The sequence below is a fragment of the Trachinotus anak genome, unplaced genomic scaffold, assembly GCF_046630095.1.
Source record: "Trachinotus anak isolate AG129_WGS33_773 ecotype Australia unplaced genomic scaffold, CSIRO_AGI_Tana_v1 ptg000012l, whole genome shotgun sequence".
NCBI classification, from domain to species: Eukaryota; Metazoa; Chordata; class Actinopteri; order Carangiformes; family Carangidae; genus Trachinotus; species Trachinotus anak.
Window position 1 is genome coordinate 26,632,012 of NW_027273863.1, and position 16,321 is coordinate 26,648,332.

The window sequence follows — 16,321 nt, forward strand, 5'->3', positions numbered from 1 at the left end:
TAATATATTAAGCATAAAAATGTCATTATAGAAAGACATAAAAATGTCATGGTATCGTAGGATACAAAAATTGTCACTTCATCAAAATCAATTGACAGAGGTAAATTTATTTATAAAGTACCTTTCACACAACTTGTGTTTGTGTGTCACATCTACAGCAAGAAAAAGTGAAAATATATGACACAACAGCTCCAGAGGGTTTCTCAGTTTCAACATCAGAGTTCGAGGTAGAGCACAATGGTACAAAAACAAAATGAATGCTGCAAACAGATGCATGAGCAATACAGTCAGGTGAAGGAAAAAATGAGGCTGGTTTAGCAAAACCAGGTGACAGAGTTTACAATATACTACATCAAATTAGGATATAAGTACACAGCAACTGAGTCCAACTAAGACATATAGAAGTATATTTTCCTTCAGATGTTGTGGTGATGTGGCTGTCTAAAAGTTGTCCCACATTTTCAGTAAACGCATAACTTTTTATCTGTATGAGTCTTTATGTGCTGTCGCAAGTGTGTTGTCCGAAAGAATCTTTTACCACAGGTGTTGCAGGAGAACGGCCGCTCGCCTGTGTGGATTCTCATGTGGCTCGACAAGCTATCGCTACGACTGAAACCTTTCTCACATGTTAAGCAAAAATATGGCCTCTCACCTGTGTGGATTCTCATGTGTCTTCTTAAAGTTGACTTTAAATTAAAGCTTTTCCTACAAGTGTTGCAGGGGTACAGTTTCCCACTTGTGTGGATTCTTTTGAGGCTCAACAAGGCTTTGTTACGTCTGGAACGGTTCCCACATGTTGAGCAAAAATGTGGCTTCTCACCTGTATGACTTCTCAGTTGTACATTCAAGTTGGACTCACACCTAAATGTTTTTCCACAAGTGTCACATTTTAAAGACTTTGTACCTGTCTGAGTGTCACAGTGACTCCTTGTTGTGGGAGAGTTGTGTACATTGTTACTGTGACTTGTGTTTTTGTGGCGTCTCTTCTTTGGCTGTGTCTCTACATTTCTAGCTGATCCTGGGTGGACATGCTCGCTTCCTTCCTGGTCTTGGCTCTCAGCTACAGCAGAGCTGTGAGAGAGGAGCTGCTGGTCTCTGGTTGGTTCTGCTTCACTGTGGTCTCTTTCCTCATGAGTAGGAGTCAACATAAAGGCATCAGTCTCCTGCTTCAGTACAAGCTGCTCTTCCTCCTGACTGCTGCAGAGTTCCTCCTCTTCCTCTTTAATGTGTGGAGGCTCTGGCTCCTCCTGGTCCAGACTGGAGTTCCTCTGCTGGTTACAGAGCTGCTGCTCCGTGAGAACCTCCTCCTCCTTATGGACATGTTGCTGTGGGAGCTCTGGGGGGACAGAGGGATGCAAAAGGTTACCAAAGTGATGCTAGAAAAACAGACAGTTTAGCAAATAAATACAAGTTTCAATGAGCTTTTCAATGAAAGTCCAAGAAGGCTAAATCAGACACTTTGCATTAAATTCAGTTGTTATTGTATGACACAAATTATTATGGTGCACTGTAGGAAATAAACAGTATATCTGATATTCATAAGTTGCATGAGAGAAAACATGTGTTTGAGGGGAGAGTCAGCTCAAAGTATGGCTGTACAGAGGAAGGCCTAAAGAAATGAGTTACACATAGAATGTGTGTGTGTGTGTGTGTGTGTGTGTGTGTGTGTGTGTGTGTGTGTGTGTGTACTAACCATATAGAGCCAGGCTTCATTCATCATCTAATGTGACACGGTCAGCAGTAGATGTTTAACCTGTTTATATGAATTCTTGATCCCTGAGAACAGCTGTTGTTGTCCCCGGCTGGCTGCAAGTTTTTTACCATTTCAGTAACTTTCTAAAGTTTTAAGGGTTTGAGTGGATTCAGGTTGGATATAAAGCTAAACCTAAACCTTAACTTAGCTCTCAGACTGCGGTCTGTTTGAAAAGAGACGCATCAGTAAAGCACGATGCATTCACGTCCTGTCTGGTCTGTTTCAAAAGTCTTAAATAATCTGTTACTTCTATCAGCTTCCTGTGTCTTATACGACCTGTACGTTTGTGGTTTACAGTTTACTCATGTCACCAAAACAAGAATCATTTTCCCGCCTGAGTTTCTCCCTCATGTGCTTATTCCATCCATAAGCTCAGGGCTCTGATTAGGATCCTAAGACTCATATTCCTGAGCTAGTTTTCCCTCATGCTGGTTCCACAGACCTGTCCTGTGCAGCTTCACTTCTGGTTTCCAGACGATATCCAGCAGTCTGCGCTGACGACCGAGCTCTGCTTCGTACTCGACGATAGTTTTCTCAAAGACTCCGAATATTTCTTCAGCAGCAGCAGTTAGTCGCTGGTTGACAAACTCTCTCAGACACTGAACTGAAGACATCGTTGCTTCATCACCACTGAAACATTCACCTGGGACACAGCTACACCACCGTCTTCAGGCTAAAGCTAACGCTGCTAGCACCTTCATTGTTTACTTCCGCTCGGTGTCACGCTGTGAAGTTCCGGCAGTGGACGCGAGTTAGCTTTTCTTTCCGCCTTCATTTAGGATCGTAGACGCGTTGCTTCCTTTGACAGAGAAATTATGTTACTTTCTCTGTACTATCACATTTAACTTGTCTTTTTTTCCAGCTATTTCATGAAACTATAATTTTGTATTAAACACATAATCACAGCCAGAATGACTAAACAAAATTACTTGCAGTAAAATGTAAATTAAAACACACATATGTGAGGGCCCCTCTCTGTGATATTGAGACCATGGCATGTAAATAATGTTTTATAATTTTAGAAAAATATCACGTAGGCTGTTGAGTTAGGTTCTTTAAATAAACACAGATGACTACTGCAAGTACATGTATGACTTTTATTCCACATCAATTTAACACAGCAGCTTTTAGCAGTAAGTTATTGGGCCATTGGAACAAAGGGGGAGAAATTTCATCAGGAGAGAGAAAGAGCAAGAGGGATCGACAGGGCTGTTTGGCTCTGATCAGCCCGGTAGAGCAGGCTGCACAGCCCACCGTGCTTCTGTGTGGCTGTCTTCTCTCTCACGGCCCCACAGCTAACCAGGTTCAGTTTGGTCCTGCAGCTCCGTCTGTATCTTTATCATTGTTTAAACTTGGAGGCAGGAGTGGGACTACTGCTGATTCGCTTTACGACAATAATAAAGGGAAAAACATTGTGGCTGAAAAGCTCAGAGGAAAGAATTTAAAATCCAGAAAACTCTAAACTGCTTCAAATAGTTGTGCTTCTAGCAGCAGTAAGTGGAGAAAACAGACAGGACGAGCAGGTTCTGCACCAAAGCTGGCAGTGTACAGAACAGCAGAACTGGGACTGTTGGCTGAGTTCATTTAGCAGGATAATGTTGTGTAGCTCCATTTCTGCTCAGAAACTCAACACGTGTTAGTTCAGATGTAACAAAATTTATTACAGAAACAATGAGGAGTGAAAAACTACTAAAATTTACATATGTCTGGTGTTGTATTTACTGCTGTACTGTCCAAATCTAACCTCACTCTCTCTCTATAGCTCCTGACTTAAACAGAGGAGAGTGCAAAAATAACTACATTTCAATGTGTCGGTTGTTCTTTCCTATGTATTGTTCTACAAATCATAATTAATTTATCTCCTGTTTAGTACATGAACTGAGACACAAACTGCATGTGATAGTTTCTCCAGATGGGTTTGGTGGCCAGCCCATGTCACAATCCCTGGGCAGATTTCTATTCCCACTCCATCCATGTGTTGCAGTGATGTGGTCTCTCTCCACAGTGGGCTCTTCTCATGTGTGTTGTACATTCACCATTAAGTTTATTAATCTGAAGTCTTATGAAGTCTTACATGTCTTTTCAAGCCTGACACTTGATGGAATCTTTTCCCACAGGTGTTGCAGGCGTACGGTTTCTCACCTGTATGAGTTCTTATGTGGATCAACAAGCAATAACTACGTGCGAAAAGTTTTCCGCACGTTTCGCAAGAATACGGTTTTTCACCTGTGTGAATTCTCATGTGCTTCTTCAACATCGGTGTGTCACTAAATCTTTTCTCACAGGTGTTGCAGGCGTATGGCTTCTCACCAGTGTGGGTTCTCATGTGGACCGACAAGCCATCACGACCTGCAAAACCTTTCCCGCACATGTTGCAAGAATACGGTTTCTCTCCTGTGTGGATTCTGATGTGCCTTTTCAATGGTGACTTGTTAGTAAATCTTTTCCCGCATGTTTCACAAGAATATGGCCTCTCACCTGTGTGTGTCCTCAGATGTATAATCAACAGGGACTTATACTGAAAATCTTTTCCACAAGTGTCACATTTTAAAGACTTTGTACCTGTCTGAGTGTCACAGTGACTCCTTGTTGTGGGAGAGTTGTGTACATTGTTACTGTGACTTGTGTTTTTGTGGCGTCTCTTCTTTGGCTGTATCTCTACATTTCTAGCTGATCCTGGGTGGACATGCTCGCTTCCTTCCTGGTCTTGGCTCTCAGCTACAGCAGAGCTGTGAGAGAGGAGCTGCTGGTCTCTGGTTGGTTCTGCTTCACTGTGGTCTCTTTCCTCATGAGTAGGAGTCAACATAAAGGCATCAGTCTCCTGCTTCAGTACAAGCTGCTCTTCCTCCTGACTGCTGCAGAGTTCCTCCTCTTCCTCTTTAATGTGTGGAGGCTCTGGCTCCTCCTGGTCCAGACTGGAGTTCCTCTGCTGGTTACAGAGCTGCTGCTCCGTGAGAACCTCCTCCTCCTTATGGACATGTTGCTGTGGGAGCTCTGGGGGGACAGAGGGACACAAAAAAGGTCACAAATGTGATGATGGAAAACAGACTGAGAATCTGAGCACTGATTTTTAAATCGATAGTTTACATGCCAAAATTTGTGGCAGACGCAGTTTCATTTTGTGTTGTGTTTACAACACTGTCCACTGGATGGCAGTGGTGTCTTCCACCCCAACCTAAACTGAGACAGGAAGTAGCTTAGGTTGAACCGCTAATGTTAGCAGTAACAACCATAGCAAACTGGTAACATTACCACCAATTGCTGAGTCCGAAAGAGTTCAACTGGCTCCTGCAGTGTGTAGAGCTGAAGTCTAGGCTTGTTTTGGTTCCACATAAAAGAAGCCACAAAGCAGATCGACCAGAGCTGTGCTGTTTGCTAAATGTGCCGTGCCAAAATCAAACACTCAGGGAACACAGCGAATCAGCACACTGCTGACATTACAGGAGAGGATTTCTTCAAACTCACTATGAAACATGTTCACACACTGAAATTACCACCAACCTCTACTCATGCAACCAAAATTACTCAGTCAGTACTTTATTTCATTTGCAAAGATGGCGTGTCAGTGTTCAGTTCCAGCACTGCAGTCACTACAAGCCCGCTAAAAAACTTAAGATAACGAGGTAGAAGAAACCCAAGCTAAAACCAAGCACAGCGCCTTAATAATGACAGACCTTGTACCTGTCTGAGTGTCACAGTGACTCCTTGTTGTGGGAGAGTTGTGTACATTGTTACTGTGACTTGTGTTTTTGTGGCGTCTCTTCTTTGGCTGTGTCTCTACATTTCTAGCTGATCCTGGGTGGACATGCTCGCTTCCTTCCTGGTCTTGGCTCTCAGCTACAGCAGAGCTGTGAGAGAGGAGCTGCTGGTCTCTGGTTGGTTCTGCTTCACTGTGGTCTCTTTCCTCATGAGTAGGAGTCAACATAAAGGCATCAGTCTCCTGCTTCAGTACAAGCTGCTCTTCCTCCTGACTGCTGCAGAGTTCCTCCTCTTCCTCTTTAATGTGTGGAGGCTCTGGCTCCTCCTGGTCCAGACTGGAGTTCCTCTGCTGGTTACAGAGCTGCTGCTCCGTGAGAACCTCCTCCTCCTTATGGACATGCTGCTGTGGGAGCTCTGGGGGACAGAGGGACACGAGAAATAGCAGCAGCACTGAGAATTAAGTCTGAAATCTGAAATCTGAAATTGTGAAATACGTTTGGTTCATTATGAATCCATGTTCGGACTAATCACATGTAGAAAGGCCCAGACCACCGTCTTGGGTTCGTTCAGACCTGAACTTGGAGCTGTCAGCTTGTGCTCGGATCACCTGACACACCTGTTAACAGCAGGACTGTGTCACTCTTTTATGGCACATACCACATGTGATCTGCACAGGCTGAGTCTCCCTGAAACAGGCCGCTGACTGTGACCTGCTGAGATTGTGTGAAACTTGTCAACAGTCATCACACCGATGTCACTGGTGGAGACTGACATACTTTGGTGTCTTATGTCAAGAGGCAAATCCCCACTTTGACAGCTGCCATGTCCCCGCTGTTGGACCAGCTAACGGAACAATTCTGGTTCCACAGACCTGTCCTGTGCAGCTTCACTTCTGGTTTCCAGACGATATCCAGCAGTCTGCGCTGACGGTCGATCACTGCTTCGTACTCGACGATAGTTTTCTCAAAGACTCCGAATATTTCTTCAGCAGCAGCAGTTAGTCGCTGGTTGACAAACTCTCTCAGACACTGAACTGAAGACATCGTTGCTTCATCACCACTGAAACATTCACCTGGGACACAGCTACACCACCGTCTTCAGGCTAAAGCTAACGCTGCTAGCACTTTTAGTCTTTACTTCCGCTTGGTGTCACACTGTGAGGTTCCGGCAGCGGACGTGAGTTGGCTTTTCTTTCCGCCTTCAGTTATGGTTGTAAATCCGTGTCGCTTCACTTCACAGGGAAATTAGGTTATTTTCTCTGAACTGCAGCTGCACAGGACAGGTCTGTGAAACCAGAATGAGTGATTTAACTGTCTGTTTTTAGCCTTGTGGTCCACAATACATCTGTACTTTACATATAAGCGGGGCTGGAAGAAGTTAACACAATAATTCAGTGTAAAAATAGACTTGGATTGCAATACTTAAAACAAAAATGTAATTTAATGTACAAGTGCCCCTATCTGTGTCACTGAGCCCATCATGTATGAACAACATTTAAAAAACCCAACTTTTTATTTATGCATAATCACTTTTTTTGCGTGAAGTAAACAATCATCCTACAGGGGTTAGCAGGTACACATTGTCACATAAACATTTCATCAATAATACACAATGTAAATGGAAAAGAGAATGGCTTAAAGAAGAATAAATAAAATAAGGGCTAAAGAGGGGCAGATAAATCCCTAACCCTCACCTTGGACTCCAAATTAACAGACCCATCTACTCCAATATTTTCCCCTTTGTCTTTCTCTTGGTGAAGGGTATAGGTCATTTTTTCCACGGAATGTATATAATTGACAATTCCTATGAAAAGATCCGGAGTAGGGGGACCTCTCTGAAGCCAGCATTTGGTAATTGCTTTCTTGCATTTCACCAAAAAGATTTTAGAGAGGTAGATGTCCCCTTTACATAAGCTTTCAGGAACAAAGAAAAAAATGACACGTCAATGTTAAAGCCCAGGATCCTGGAGACTAGATGACCCACATTATTCCAAAAAGGTTGAATTTGTGGGCACAGCCAAAATATGTGGGAGTGGTCCACTTGTGTTCACCCGCAATGAATAACATTTTTGTACCAACTGCTTGAGATGGAGAAAAATTTATTTTTTAACCTGGTTTGCATACTGATGGATGGTTTAAAAAGTATATTTACCCGTGTAATGTAGTTAAATAGACCTATATACTATAGATAACATAAACAATACAATGTAGTAAAGTAGAAGAACATAGTGTATATAAAAATTAAATAAAATGGTTCTAAGTAAAATACCGTACTTCAAAATAAGTTTTTAACCAGTGTTCAAAAATTATATCAGTATCTTATTTCAAATGCAGTCTTGGCCCTCTGACAACAATCAATGTCATAATTAGGCAGAGTTAAGAATATATATATATATACATATATATATATATATATACATTAAATATACATATATGTAGTTTTGACCTGTCTTGACCAAAGCCTGTACCAGTACTCAGCAATAAAGGGGCTTTTGCTTGAGACCTTTCTCCTCACTCCACTGATTCTCTAATCAGAAACACCTCCACACAGTGCAGTCAGAGGTCAGACCCCTTCAATTTTTTTTCTGTTGCAGCCTTTTGCTATAATTCAAAAATATATTTTTCCTCTCACCAGACTACAGTCACTGCCCCACAATGACAAAATGAAAAAACAAACTTCAGTATATTTTTGCAAATTTATTAAAGAGGAAAAAGTGAAATATGAAATTGACATTAGTATTCAGACCCTTTACTATGACACTTGAAATTTAGCTCATGTGCTTCTCATTCCTCTTGATCATCTTTGAGATGTTTCTACATCTTGACTGGAGAACACCTGTGGTAAATTCAACTGTTGGACATGATTTGGGAGGGCACACACCTGTCTTTGTAAAGTCCCCTTTAGCTGACAAGACAAAAGAAAAAGCCATGTCATGGAAGGAACTGCTTGCAGTGCTCAGAGACAGAAATGTGTTGAGGCTCAGATTTGGGGAATATTCTTAGCATCAAAATTCTTCCACAAAAGTAGCTCTATCAAGGTGATTCAGTCACAAACACATTACATTCACTCTCTAACCAGAGTTGCTGTAGTGGATAAAGTAGTCCCAGGATTTTACATCACAAGCCCACAGTCTTCAATACCAACATCTGTGAGATTACAGTTGTTTCAAAGAAATACAGCTGCAAACAGAAATATGAGTAATACAGTCACATGAAGGAAAAATGAGGCTGGTTTAACAACACTTGATGACATTGCTGACACTGTACTACATTAAACTAAGATACTGTGAAAAATTAAAAATGATTATGATGCCTTTTTTGTCGGGCCATAATGCCACCTTGCAATTTTGATTATATTTCAATTAATTATGTTGCAGTGATGTGGTTTCTCTCCAGTGCAGGCTCTTCTTGTGTGGATTGTCAATTCACCACTGAGTCTGAAAGCTCCACCACATGTTCTCTTTAGTAACTTTTAATCTGAATGAATTCTTACATGTCTTTCAAAGTTTTGCTTCAGATTGAATCTTTTCCCACAGGAGCTGAAAAGTTACAGCTTCTCGCTTGTGTGAGTTCTCATGTGAAGTTTCAGGCTAGCATTCCATTTGAAATCTTTGCCGCACGTTTTGCAAGAATACGGCTTCTCGCTTGTGTGGCTTCTGAAGTGACGTTTCAATAACAACATTGTACAAAATCTCTTCCCACAAGTCTCACAAGAATACGGCTTCTCACCTGTATGGATTTTTAAATGCTCAGTCAGTACTGATTTGTGACTGAACTGCTTCCCACAGGTGTGACATGGGTACGGCTTCTCACCTGTGTGGGTTCTCATGTGGACCACCAAGCCTGTATTAGTTCTGAGAGCCTTCCCACATATTTTGCAAGAAAACGGCTTCTCACCTGTATGAATTCTTATGTGTCTCTGCAAGTGTGTTTTCTGATGGAACCTTTTCCCACAGATGTTGCAGAAGTGTGCGTTCTCACCTGTGTGGATTCTCACGTGCCTTCTCAACACTGAAATGTCACTAAATCTTTTCCCACAGGTGTTGCAGGGGTATGGCCTCTCACCTGTGTGAATTCTCAGATGTACATTCAGTTTGGACCTAAAGTTAAAAGCTTTTCCACAAGTGTCACATTTGAAAGACTTTTTACCTGTGTGAGTGTCACTGTGAGTCTTTGTTGTGGGAGAGTTGTGAGCATTGTGACTGTGACTTGTGCTCTCAGCTACAGCAGAGCTGTGAGAGAGGAGCTGCTGGTCTCTGGTTGGTTCTGCTTCACTGTGGTCTCTTTCCTCATGAGTAGGAGTCAACATAAAGGCATCAGTCTCCTGCTTCAGTACAAGCTGCTCTTCCTCCTGACTGCTGCAGAGTTCCTCCTCTTCCTCTTTAATGTGTGGAGGCTCTGGCTCCTCCTGGTCCAGACTGGAGTTCCTCTGCTGGTTACAGAGCTGCTGCTCCGTGAGAACCTCCTCCTCCTTATGGACATGTTGCTGTGGGAGCTCTGGAGACATAGGTTACTAATGTGATGATGGAAAAACAGACATCTGAGCAAACAAATTAAAGTTTAAACCATTAGCAGGGATCTACAGAAGCGACAGTAAGAAACTCAAGTCTCTGGTCCCCTGTGTCACACAAGCAAACTGAGACACTGCAGTAAATGTAAGCAGCAGTATCTAACTATCTAGCTTGTTTAATACACTTTTTCTACCTTTAGAGTCTCTGAACTTGAATGTGTCAAGTATTTACGGACGAATGCTTATGTCAGCTAATTTCTAACTTTTGCCTTCGTTTCACTTTTGGCTAACCAGTGTTAGCTTGCTGGTAGTGCACCCTTTCACTCCCAATGTAAAATGTCAAATATGATATAAAGACACCAGACACTGGCGCTCAGTCATGGGCCCTGAGACAGTGGGGGAGAAGCTGCTGTAAAGATTTGTTTTGACATAAATGTAGAGTTTATTATTTCGTGTTAACAGTCGTTTATGTGTCTGTGGTGGTTCAGCCGGGCTTGTATACTAGCTTCTGTAATACACGCCTTTGTTTTCACAGATAGGCCGAGTAATTGTCTCAGCAGTGATGGAAAGTATTCCTGAGCTAGTTTTCCCTCATGCTGGTTCCACAGACCTGTCCTGTGCAGCTTCACTTCTGGTTTCCAGACGATATCCAGCAGTCTGCGCTGACGACCGAGCTCTGCTTCGTACTCGACGATAGTTTTCTCAAAGACTCCGAATATTTCTTCAGCAGCAGCAGTTAGTCGCTGGTTGACAAACTCTCTCAGACACTGAACTGAAGACATCGTTGCTTCATCACCACTGAAACATTCACCTGGGACACAGCTACACCACCGTCTCCAAGCTAACTCCTCTCAGCTAACGCTACTCGCGCGCCTTTGTTTACTTCCGCTCGGTGTCACACTGTAAAGTTCCGGCAGTGGACGAGAGTTCGCTTTAATTTCCGCCCTCAGTTATGGTTGTAACTGGCACTCCTGCTGTGGAACTGCTTTGTTTGGTTTAGGGTTTTTTTTTTTATAGGGTTCTTGTTTGTCTCGTCCGCCCTTTTCATTTCTTTTTTCTTTTTTCTCTTTGTTTGTCTGTTTGCTAGCAGGGTGATGTAGCTTGTCACTTGTGTAAATTTTAGGAATGTGTCAACTCAGTAGAAAGTGCAGTAGATGCTGGTGAACAGTGGAGCGTGGCCCTGTCCTGTCAGCTTTACCTGGGGAAGAGGAAGAGGAGGTCGAGCTGGGTGAAGACGAATTGTAAAAGTGAATGGCTGTAATAAATAACTCTTTAATCTGTACCTGATGCGTTGTCATCCTCGGCTGATTACCTGTGCTGGGTGTAACATTTTGTTTTTAAAATGTTATTCAAATCAAAGTAAATAGACATCAGCTGAATGTAGTCTACATTCAACCTCTTTAAATATGCCTCTTCAATATGAAACACTTCTATTTATTTAAACTGCCAAACTGTATTATATCATGCTTTAAGAGCACCTGTTGTTTATGACTGACCTCTGAAAAAAACTCTTCTACTTTCTCTCTGGATGTCAGTCCCACCTATCTGCAGCCTTGATGAACAGTTTGTAGTTTCAGTTTCTTACATCATAACCTCACAAAGCTTTACTGTTAATAAATACATGAGATGTGTAAAAAAGCATTTGACTGCTCAGGTTCCTTCAGGCACTGATCACTACCACTTAGGTAGATGACACTCAATGCACACAACAGTCACTGTAATCATTCAGTCACCACTGTGGGAACATCAGTGTCAATGACCAGCACGAAGAAATATTTGACATAGTTATTATATTTCTCTGACAAAAGCAAGTCAATTTATGTATATATCACCTTCTACATAACCACGTGGTTCATCTTCTACATCTTGTTTTTGTGTCACCTCTAGTGACAAGTTGATTCAATCACAAAATACATAAAAATATAAAACCAAAAGAAATGTTTTGGACAAAAGAGAAAAGAGTGCAGCTGGCTGGACGACAACATAAGTGACCCAACAGCAGCAGAGGGTTTCTAAGCTTCAGTGTTCACAATCCATTCATATGAGTAGTATGAAGTGCTAAATATAAAAACAGAGAAAGAAGAATGTGTTTAAGAGGTCAGTCAATAACATTTGTGTGAACTCTGCACTCACTGTGAAACAAGCACCCTTCCAAGATTTGCAAGATTAGAATTGTTTTAAAGAAATACTTCTGAAAATGCAATACATGATGGTATAATGCACCCACTCAGCAGTGCTACTTCTTCAGGGCAGCCTGGATGCTACAGCACACACACACACACACACACACACACACACACAATATCCCAAAATTTTTTAGTGAACATGTAAAAAAAACCCATAGAAATAGTTAAAATATATATTTATATATTGAATATATGTCTAATACAATGTCTTACATTTACTTGTCTTAAAATCTCTTTTTCAACAGTGACCAGGCTAAGAGAGCAGCATAAACATTGGTACATAAATAACCACAAACAACACAAAGTCAACTATCACACACTACAAATGAGTGAACACAATATGATAAGCTGATAAGCAATAGAAGGTAAAGGAAAAAAATCTAGTTATGCATAAACAGGTACAATTTCAAGTCCTTCTGTAGATAGTTCCAGTAAGAAGGTGGCAGCAGATGTAAATGCTGCCTAATTCTATTGTAACTCTGAGGACCAACATCTGTAGCATACTGAGGGAGTGGAGGCCATAATGAATTTGGTTCTGCACATTTCAGAGAAGGAACCAGCCAAAGGAGAGATTTATATGTAAAAGCAAACTGCTGTGAACGTCTGCAGATATAGAGAGATGGCAACTAGGCAACGGTTTACAGAGAACAGTGGTGTCTGACATTTACACAACTAGTAATAAAACCTTAAGCACAATGATATACAGTATCTGACTTCTCCAGGCACTTCATAAAGAGTAGATCACTGTAACTCAGAGGGGGTTAAACAAAAAACAGATGTTGCCAAAATCAAGTGTTTCCTTTACTGGAGGGAAAAAGAGGAAACTGCAGGGACTCAAGGTCTGTACCACTGAGGGGGAGAACAAGTTATGTATTCACACATGCACTGCAACTCTGAACTTACACTGACCAGACTTCCTGCCAGATCCACTGTATAGAGTCTGTGTAAAGTCAGATTGAGCTGCTGTGTGAACAGAGCAGGTAGCAGCAGCACAGAGAGCGAGTGGGCGTGTTGATGTTTCTGTCCTGCCTCCTGCATGCTCCACCCCTCCCTTAAACCAAACAGACTACTTAAGATAAGATAAGATAGGACTTTATTGATCCCACCACGGGGAAATTTGTGCGTTACAGCAGCCAAAACACAGGGGTAAAGAGCACAGAAATAAGAGCAGTCAGGTGGATGTGATCGCCTCTCACACAGACTATCTCCAGACACCGTGAAGACTTCATATGTGGAAAATGGCTTTACAGAGAAGTACCTGTTGCAAAGTGTATCTGATTCAGTTGGTGGACTCTTCTCCACACAAGTTTCATCTGGATGGTTTTTCCTGTGTAAACTGATTCTCAGGTGTTTTTTCAACCGTGTGATTTGAGAAAAACTTTTCCCACAAAAGCTGCAATTATGTGTCTCTTCACTTCTGTGGGTTCTCGTGTGTTTGGTACATGAATCACTACAATTGAACCCTCTCCCACATATTTTACGAATCCAAGCCCACCTGCCTGTATGTGACCTTTTATGTCTTCTCAACTGAGACACATGTCTCACAAGTATCTTTCCCCTCAGGTGTTGCAGTGATGTGGTTTCTCTCCAGTGTGGGCTCTTCTCATGTGGACTGCCAGTTTTCTGAAAGCTCTCCCACATGTTCAGTAAGTATATGACTTTTAATTTGTATGAATTCTTATGTGCTTTTTCACATCTGTTATCCGACTGAATCTTTTCCCACAAGTTTTGCAAGAGTACGGCTTCTCACCTGTGTGGATTTTCAAATGCACATTTAGTGATGATCCCTGACTGAATTTTTTCCCACAGGTGTTACAGGTGTATGGCTTCTCACCTGTGTGAGTTCTCAGATGGACTTTCAAGACACTACTGCATAAAAAACTTGTCCCACATATTTTGCAAGAATATGGCTTCACACCTGAGTGGATTCTCATATGCCATTTTAATAACGAGATTCTACAGAATCTTTTCCCACAGGTCTTACAAAGGTATGGTTTCTCTCCTGTATGGATACTCATGTGAAGTTTTAGGACACTGTTGCGCCTGAAAGCTCTCCCACATATTTTACATGAATATGGTTTCTCACCTGTGTGAGTTCTCATGTGGACCAACAGGTCACTACTACATCTGAACCCTTTACCGCAGGTGCTGCAAATGTATGGCCTCTCACCTGTGTGGGTTCTCATGTGGAGCGACAAAGCTGTACTGGTTCTGAAACCTTTCCCACATGTCTTGCAAGGATATGGTTTCTCATCTGTGTGGATTCTTAAATGAACATTCAATGTTGATATCTGACTGAAACTTTTCCCACAGGTGTTGCAGGAGTACGGTTTCTCACCTGTGTGGGTTCTCAGATGCACGTTCAATTGGGACTTGTACTTAAATGTTTTTCCACAAGTGTCACATTTTAAAGACTTTGTACCTGTCTGAGTGTCACAGTGACTCCTTGTTGTGGGAGAGTTGTGTACATTGTTACTGTGACTTGTGTTTTTGTGGCGTCTCTTCTTTGGCTGTGTCTCTACATTTCTAGCTGATCCTGGGTGGACATGCTCGCTTCCTTCCTGGTCTTGGCTCTCAGCTACAGCAGAGCTGTGATAGAGGAGCTGCTGGTCTCTGGTTGGTTCTGCTTCACTGTGGTCTCTTTCCTCATGAGTAGGAGTCAACATAAAGGCATCAGTCTCCTGCTTCAGTACAAGCTGCTCTTCCTCCTGACTGCTGCAGAGTTCCTCCTCTTCCTCTTTAATGTGTGGAGGCTCTGGCTCCTCCTGGTCCAGACTGGAGTTCCTCTGCTGGTTACAGAGCTGCTGCTCCGTGAGAACCTCCTCCTCCTTATGGACATGTTGCTGTGGGAGCTCTGGGGGACAGAGGGACATGAGGAACAGGGTGCTAATGTGAAGGGTCATGAGAAGCAGCAGCAACACTGAGGTTAAATAGTGTCTGTTCGTTTGTGTCACTCCACCAGTGAGATGAAATAATAAGCCGTTTATTGAAGACTACATGAGAAGTGGAACATGAGGGAACCACGATCAGACACGTTTTAATCCCGGATCTCTAAGACAATAAGCTCCTGAGCTAGTTTTCCCTCATGCTGGTTCCACAGACCTGTCCTGTGCAGCTTCACTTCTGGTTTCCAGACGATATCCAGCAGTCTGCGCTGACGACCGAGCTCTGCTTCGTACTCGACGATAGTTTTCTCAAAGACTCCGAATATTTCTTCAGCAGCAGCAGTTAGTCGCTGGTTGACAAACTCTCTCAGACACTGAACTGAAGACATCGTTGCTTCATCACCACTGAAACATTCACCTGGGACACAGCTACACCACCGTCTCCAAGCTAACTCCTCACATCCACACCGCTAACGCTGCTGGTGGTCATTGTTTACTTCCGCTGGGTGTCACACCGTGAAGTTCCGGCAGTGGACGTGAGTTCGCTTTAATTTCCGCCCTCAGTTATGGTTGTAAATCTGTGTCACTTCATTTTACATGGAAATTTGATTTTTTTTCTGTGCTTCCACATTTAACTGGTGTTGAGTTGTTTCATAAAACAACAATTTTGTTTAAAACCAAGGAAAATGTGCAACGGTCCCTTTCATTATATCTATGAGAAATCTGAAAATGACCTCAAGACTTAGAGACAGCTAACTGTCAGTAATCTTGGCATTTGCAGTTTTAGAACTTGTTGTTCTGACAACAGCTCCATATCAATTTTAAAGCAGCTTCAAATTTTCACGATTCATGTCACCTCATCAGTCTTAGTAACTCCATGAAGAACGGGGCCCACCCTGAGTCTGGTTCTCCGTGAGGTTTTCCTCTTTACTGTCACCAAGTGCTGCTCATGGTGAAACTGTGTGGTTCCTCTTGTACTCTGTAAAGAGCCCTGAGAAACTGTACGCTATGATTTGGCGCTACAGAAAAAATAATAATAATAAACTGAACTGAACTGTGAACTGTACGTTTTTTCTGAAATTTGAAGACATGAAGATTTAATTACCTCAAACTGTGTTCTGTTGAAATAAACTGAAACCGTCGTCTGTCTGGAAAGTTGGAAAAACACACCAACACATTCACAAACACTGTGGCGACCTCAGAAAATGGATGTGAACAGTGATAAAATGTTTTTGTGTCAAACATGAACAAACACTTTTTTTCTTCTTCCATAACAGACAAACAGGAAA

General features: G+C 42.2%; 4 protein-coding genes across 10 annotated transcripts; all 4 read right to left on the reverse strand.

Annotated features, from left to right (window-relative positions):
• Positions 1 to 87: 87 nt before the first annotated feature.
• Positions 88 to 2,464, reverse strand: LOC139629888 (zinc finger protein with KRAB and SCAN domains 3-like). Its single transcript, XM_071492826.1, has 2 exons — positions 2,196 to 2,464; positions 88 to 1,336 (listed from the first exon to the last, which is right to left on the reverse strand). Exons 1-2 carry the CDS (start codon positions 2,365 to 2,367, stop codon positions 462 to 464), a joined length of 1,047 nt encoding a protein of 348 aa, XP_071348927.1. The 5' UTR covers positions 2,368 to 2,464; the 3' UTR covers positions 88 to 461.
• Positions 2,465 to 2,836: 372 nt separating this feature from the next.
• Positions 2,837 to 6,606, reverse strand: LOC139629882 (zinc finger protein 239-like). Of its 2 annotated transcripts, none has more exons than XM_071492815.1 (3): positions 6,324 to 6,606; positions 5,435 to 5,866; positions 2,837 to 4,747 (listed from the first exon to the last, which is right to left on the reverse strand). In XM_071492815.1, exons 1-3 carry the CDS (start codon positions 6,493 to 6,495, stop codon positions 3,801 to 3,803), a joined length of 1,551 nt encoding a protein of 516 aa, XP_071348916.1. In that variant the 5' UTR covers positions 6,496 to 6,606; the 3' UTR covers positions 2,837 to 3,800. The 2 variants fall into 2 exon arrangements, with proteins under 2 accessions (XP_071348916.1, XP_071348917.1); XM_071492816.1 differs by having other exon boundaries at positions 4,584 to 4,747; positions 5,428 to 5,866; positions 6,324 to 6,603.
• A 1,527-nt stretch (positions 6,607 to 8,133) lies between these two features.
• Positions 8,134 to 10,867, reverse strand: LOC139629886 (zinc finger protein 892-like). 6 transcript variants are annotated; one of them, XM_071492822.1, is made up of 4 exons: positions 10,572 to 10,865; positions 9,601 to 9,948; positions 9,433 to 9,516; positions 8,134 to 8,356 (listed from the first exon to the last, which is right to left on the reverse strand). In XM_071492822.1, exons 1-4 carry the CDS (start codon positions 10,741 to 10,743, stop codon positions 8,220 to 8,222), a joined length of 741 nt encoding a protein of 246 aa, XP_071348923.1. In that variant the 5' UTR covers positions 10,744 to 10,865; the 3' UTR covers positions 8,134 to 8,219. The 6 variants fall into 6 exon arrangements, with proteins under 6 accessions (XP_071348923.1, XP_071348926.1, XP_071348922.1 ...); XM_071492825.1 differs by having other exon boundaries at positions 8,134 to 8,631; positions 10,572 to 10,863; XM_071492821.1 differs by having other exon boundaries at positions 9,433 to 9,948.
• Positions 10,868 to 13,679: 2,812 nt separating this feature from the next.
• On the reverse strand, positions 13,680 to 15,542 carry LOC139629883 (zinc finger protein 121-like). Its single transcript, XM_071492817.1, has 2 exons — positions 15,250 to 15,542; positions 13,680 to 15,001 (listed from the first exon to the last, which is right to left on the reverse strand). Exons 1-2 carry the CDS (start codon positions 15,419 to 15,421, stop codon positions 13,809 to 13,811), a joined length of 1,365 nt encoding a protein of 454 aa, XP_071348918.1. The 5' UTR covers positions 15,422 to 15,542; the 3' UTR covers positions 13,680 to 13,808.
• Positions 15,543 to 16,321: the final 779 nt, after the last annotated feature.

What these genes read in the sequence shown, in the direction of transcription:
- LOC139629888 (XM_071492826.1), bottom strand. Translation starts at nt 2,367, where the DNA reads ATGTCTTCAGTTCAGTGTCTGAGAGAGTTTGTCAACCAGCGACTAACT. An exon ending in AGTGAAGCTGCACAGGACAG is followed by an intron (nt 1,337 to 2,195) that starts GTCTGTGGAACC and finishes CTGTCCCCCCAG; the next exon opens with AGCTCCCACAGCAACATGTC.
- LOC139629882 (XM_071492815.1), bottom strand. Translation starts at nt 6,495, where the DNA reads ATGTCTTCAGTTCAGTGTCTGAGAGAGTTTGTCAACCAGCGACTAACT. An exon ending in AGTGAAGCTGCACAGGACAG is followed by an intron (nt 5,867 to 6,323) that starts GTCTGTGGAACC and finishes TCTGTCCCCCAG; the next exon opens with AGCTCCCACAGCAGCATGTC. An exon ending in TCACTGTGACACTCAGACAG is followed by an intron (nt 4,748 to 5,434) that starts GTACAAGGTCTG and finishes CTGTCCCCCCAG; the next exon opens with AGCTCCCACAGCAACATGTC.
- LOC139629886 (XM_071492820.1), bottom strand. Translation starts at nt 10,743, where the DNA reads ATGTCTTCAGTTCAGTGTCTGAGAGAGTTTGTCAACCAGCGACTAACT. An exon ending in AGTGAAGCTGCACAGGACAG is followed by an intron (nt 9,949 to 10,571) that starts GTCTGTGGAACC and finishes CTATGTCTCCAG; the next exon opens with AGCTCCCACAGCAACATGTC.
- LOC139629883 (XM_071492817.1), bottom strand. Translation starts at nt 15,421, where the DNA reads ATGTCTTCAGTTCAGTGTCTGAGAGAGTTTGTCAACCAGCGACTAACT. An exon ending in AGTGAAGCTGCACAGGACAG is followed by an intron (nt 15,002 to 15,249) that starts GTCTGTGGAACC and finishes TCTGTCCCCCAG; the next exon opens with AGCTCCCACAGCAACATGTC.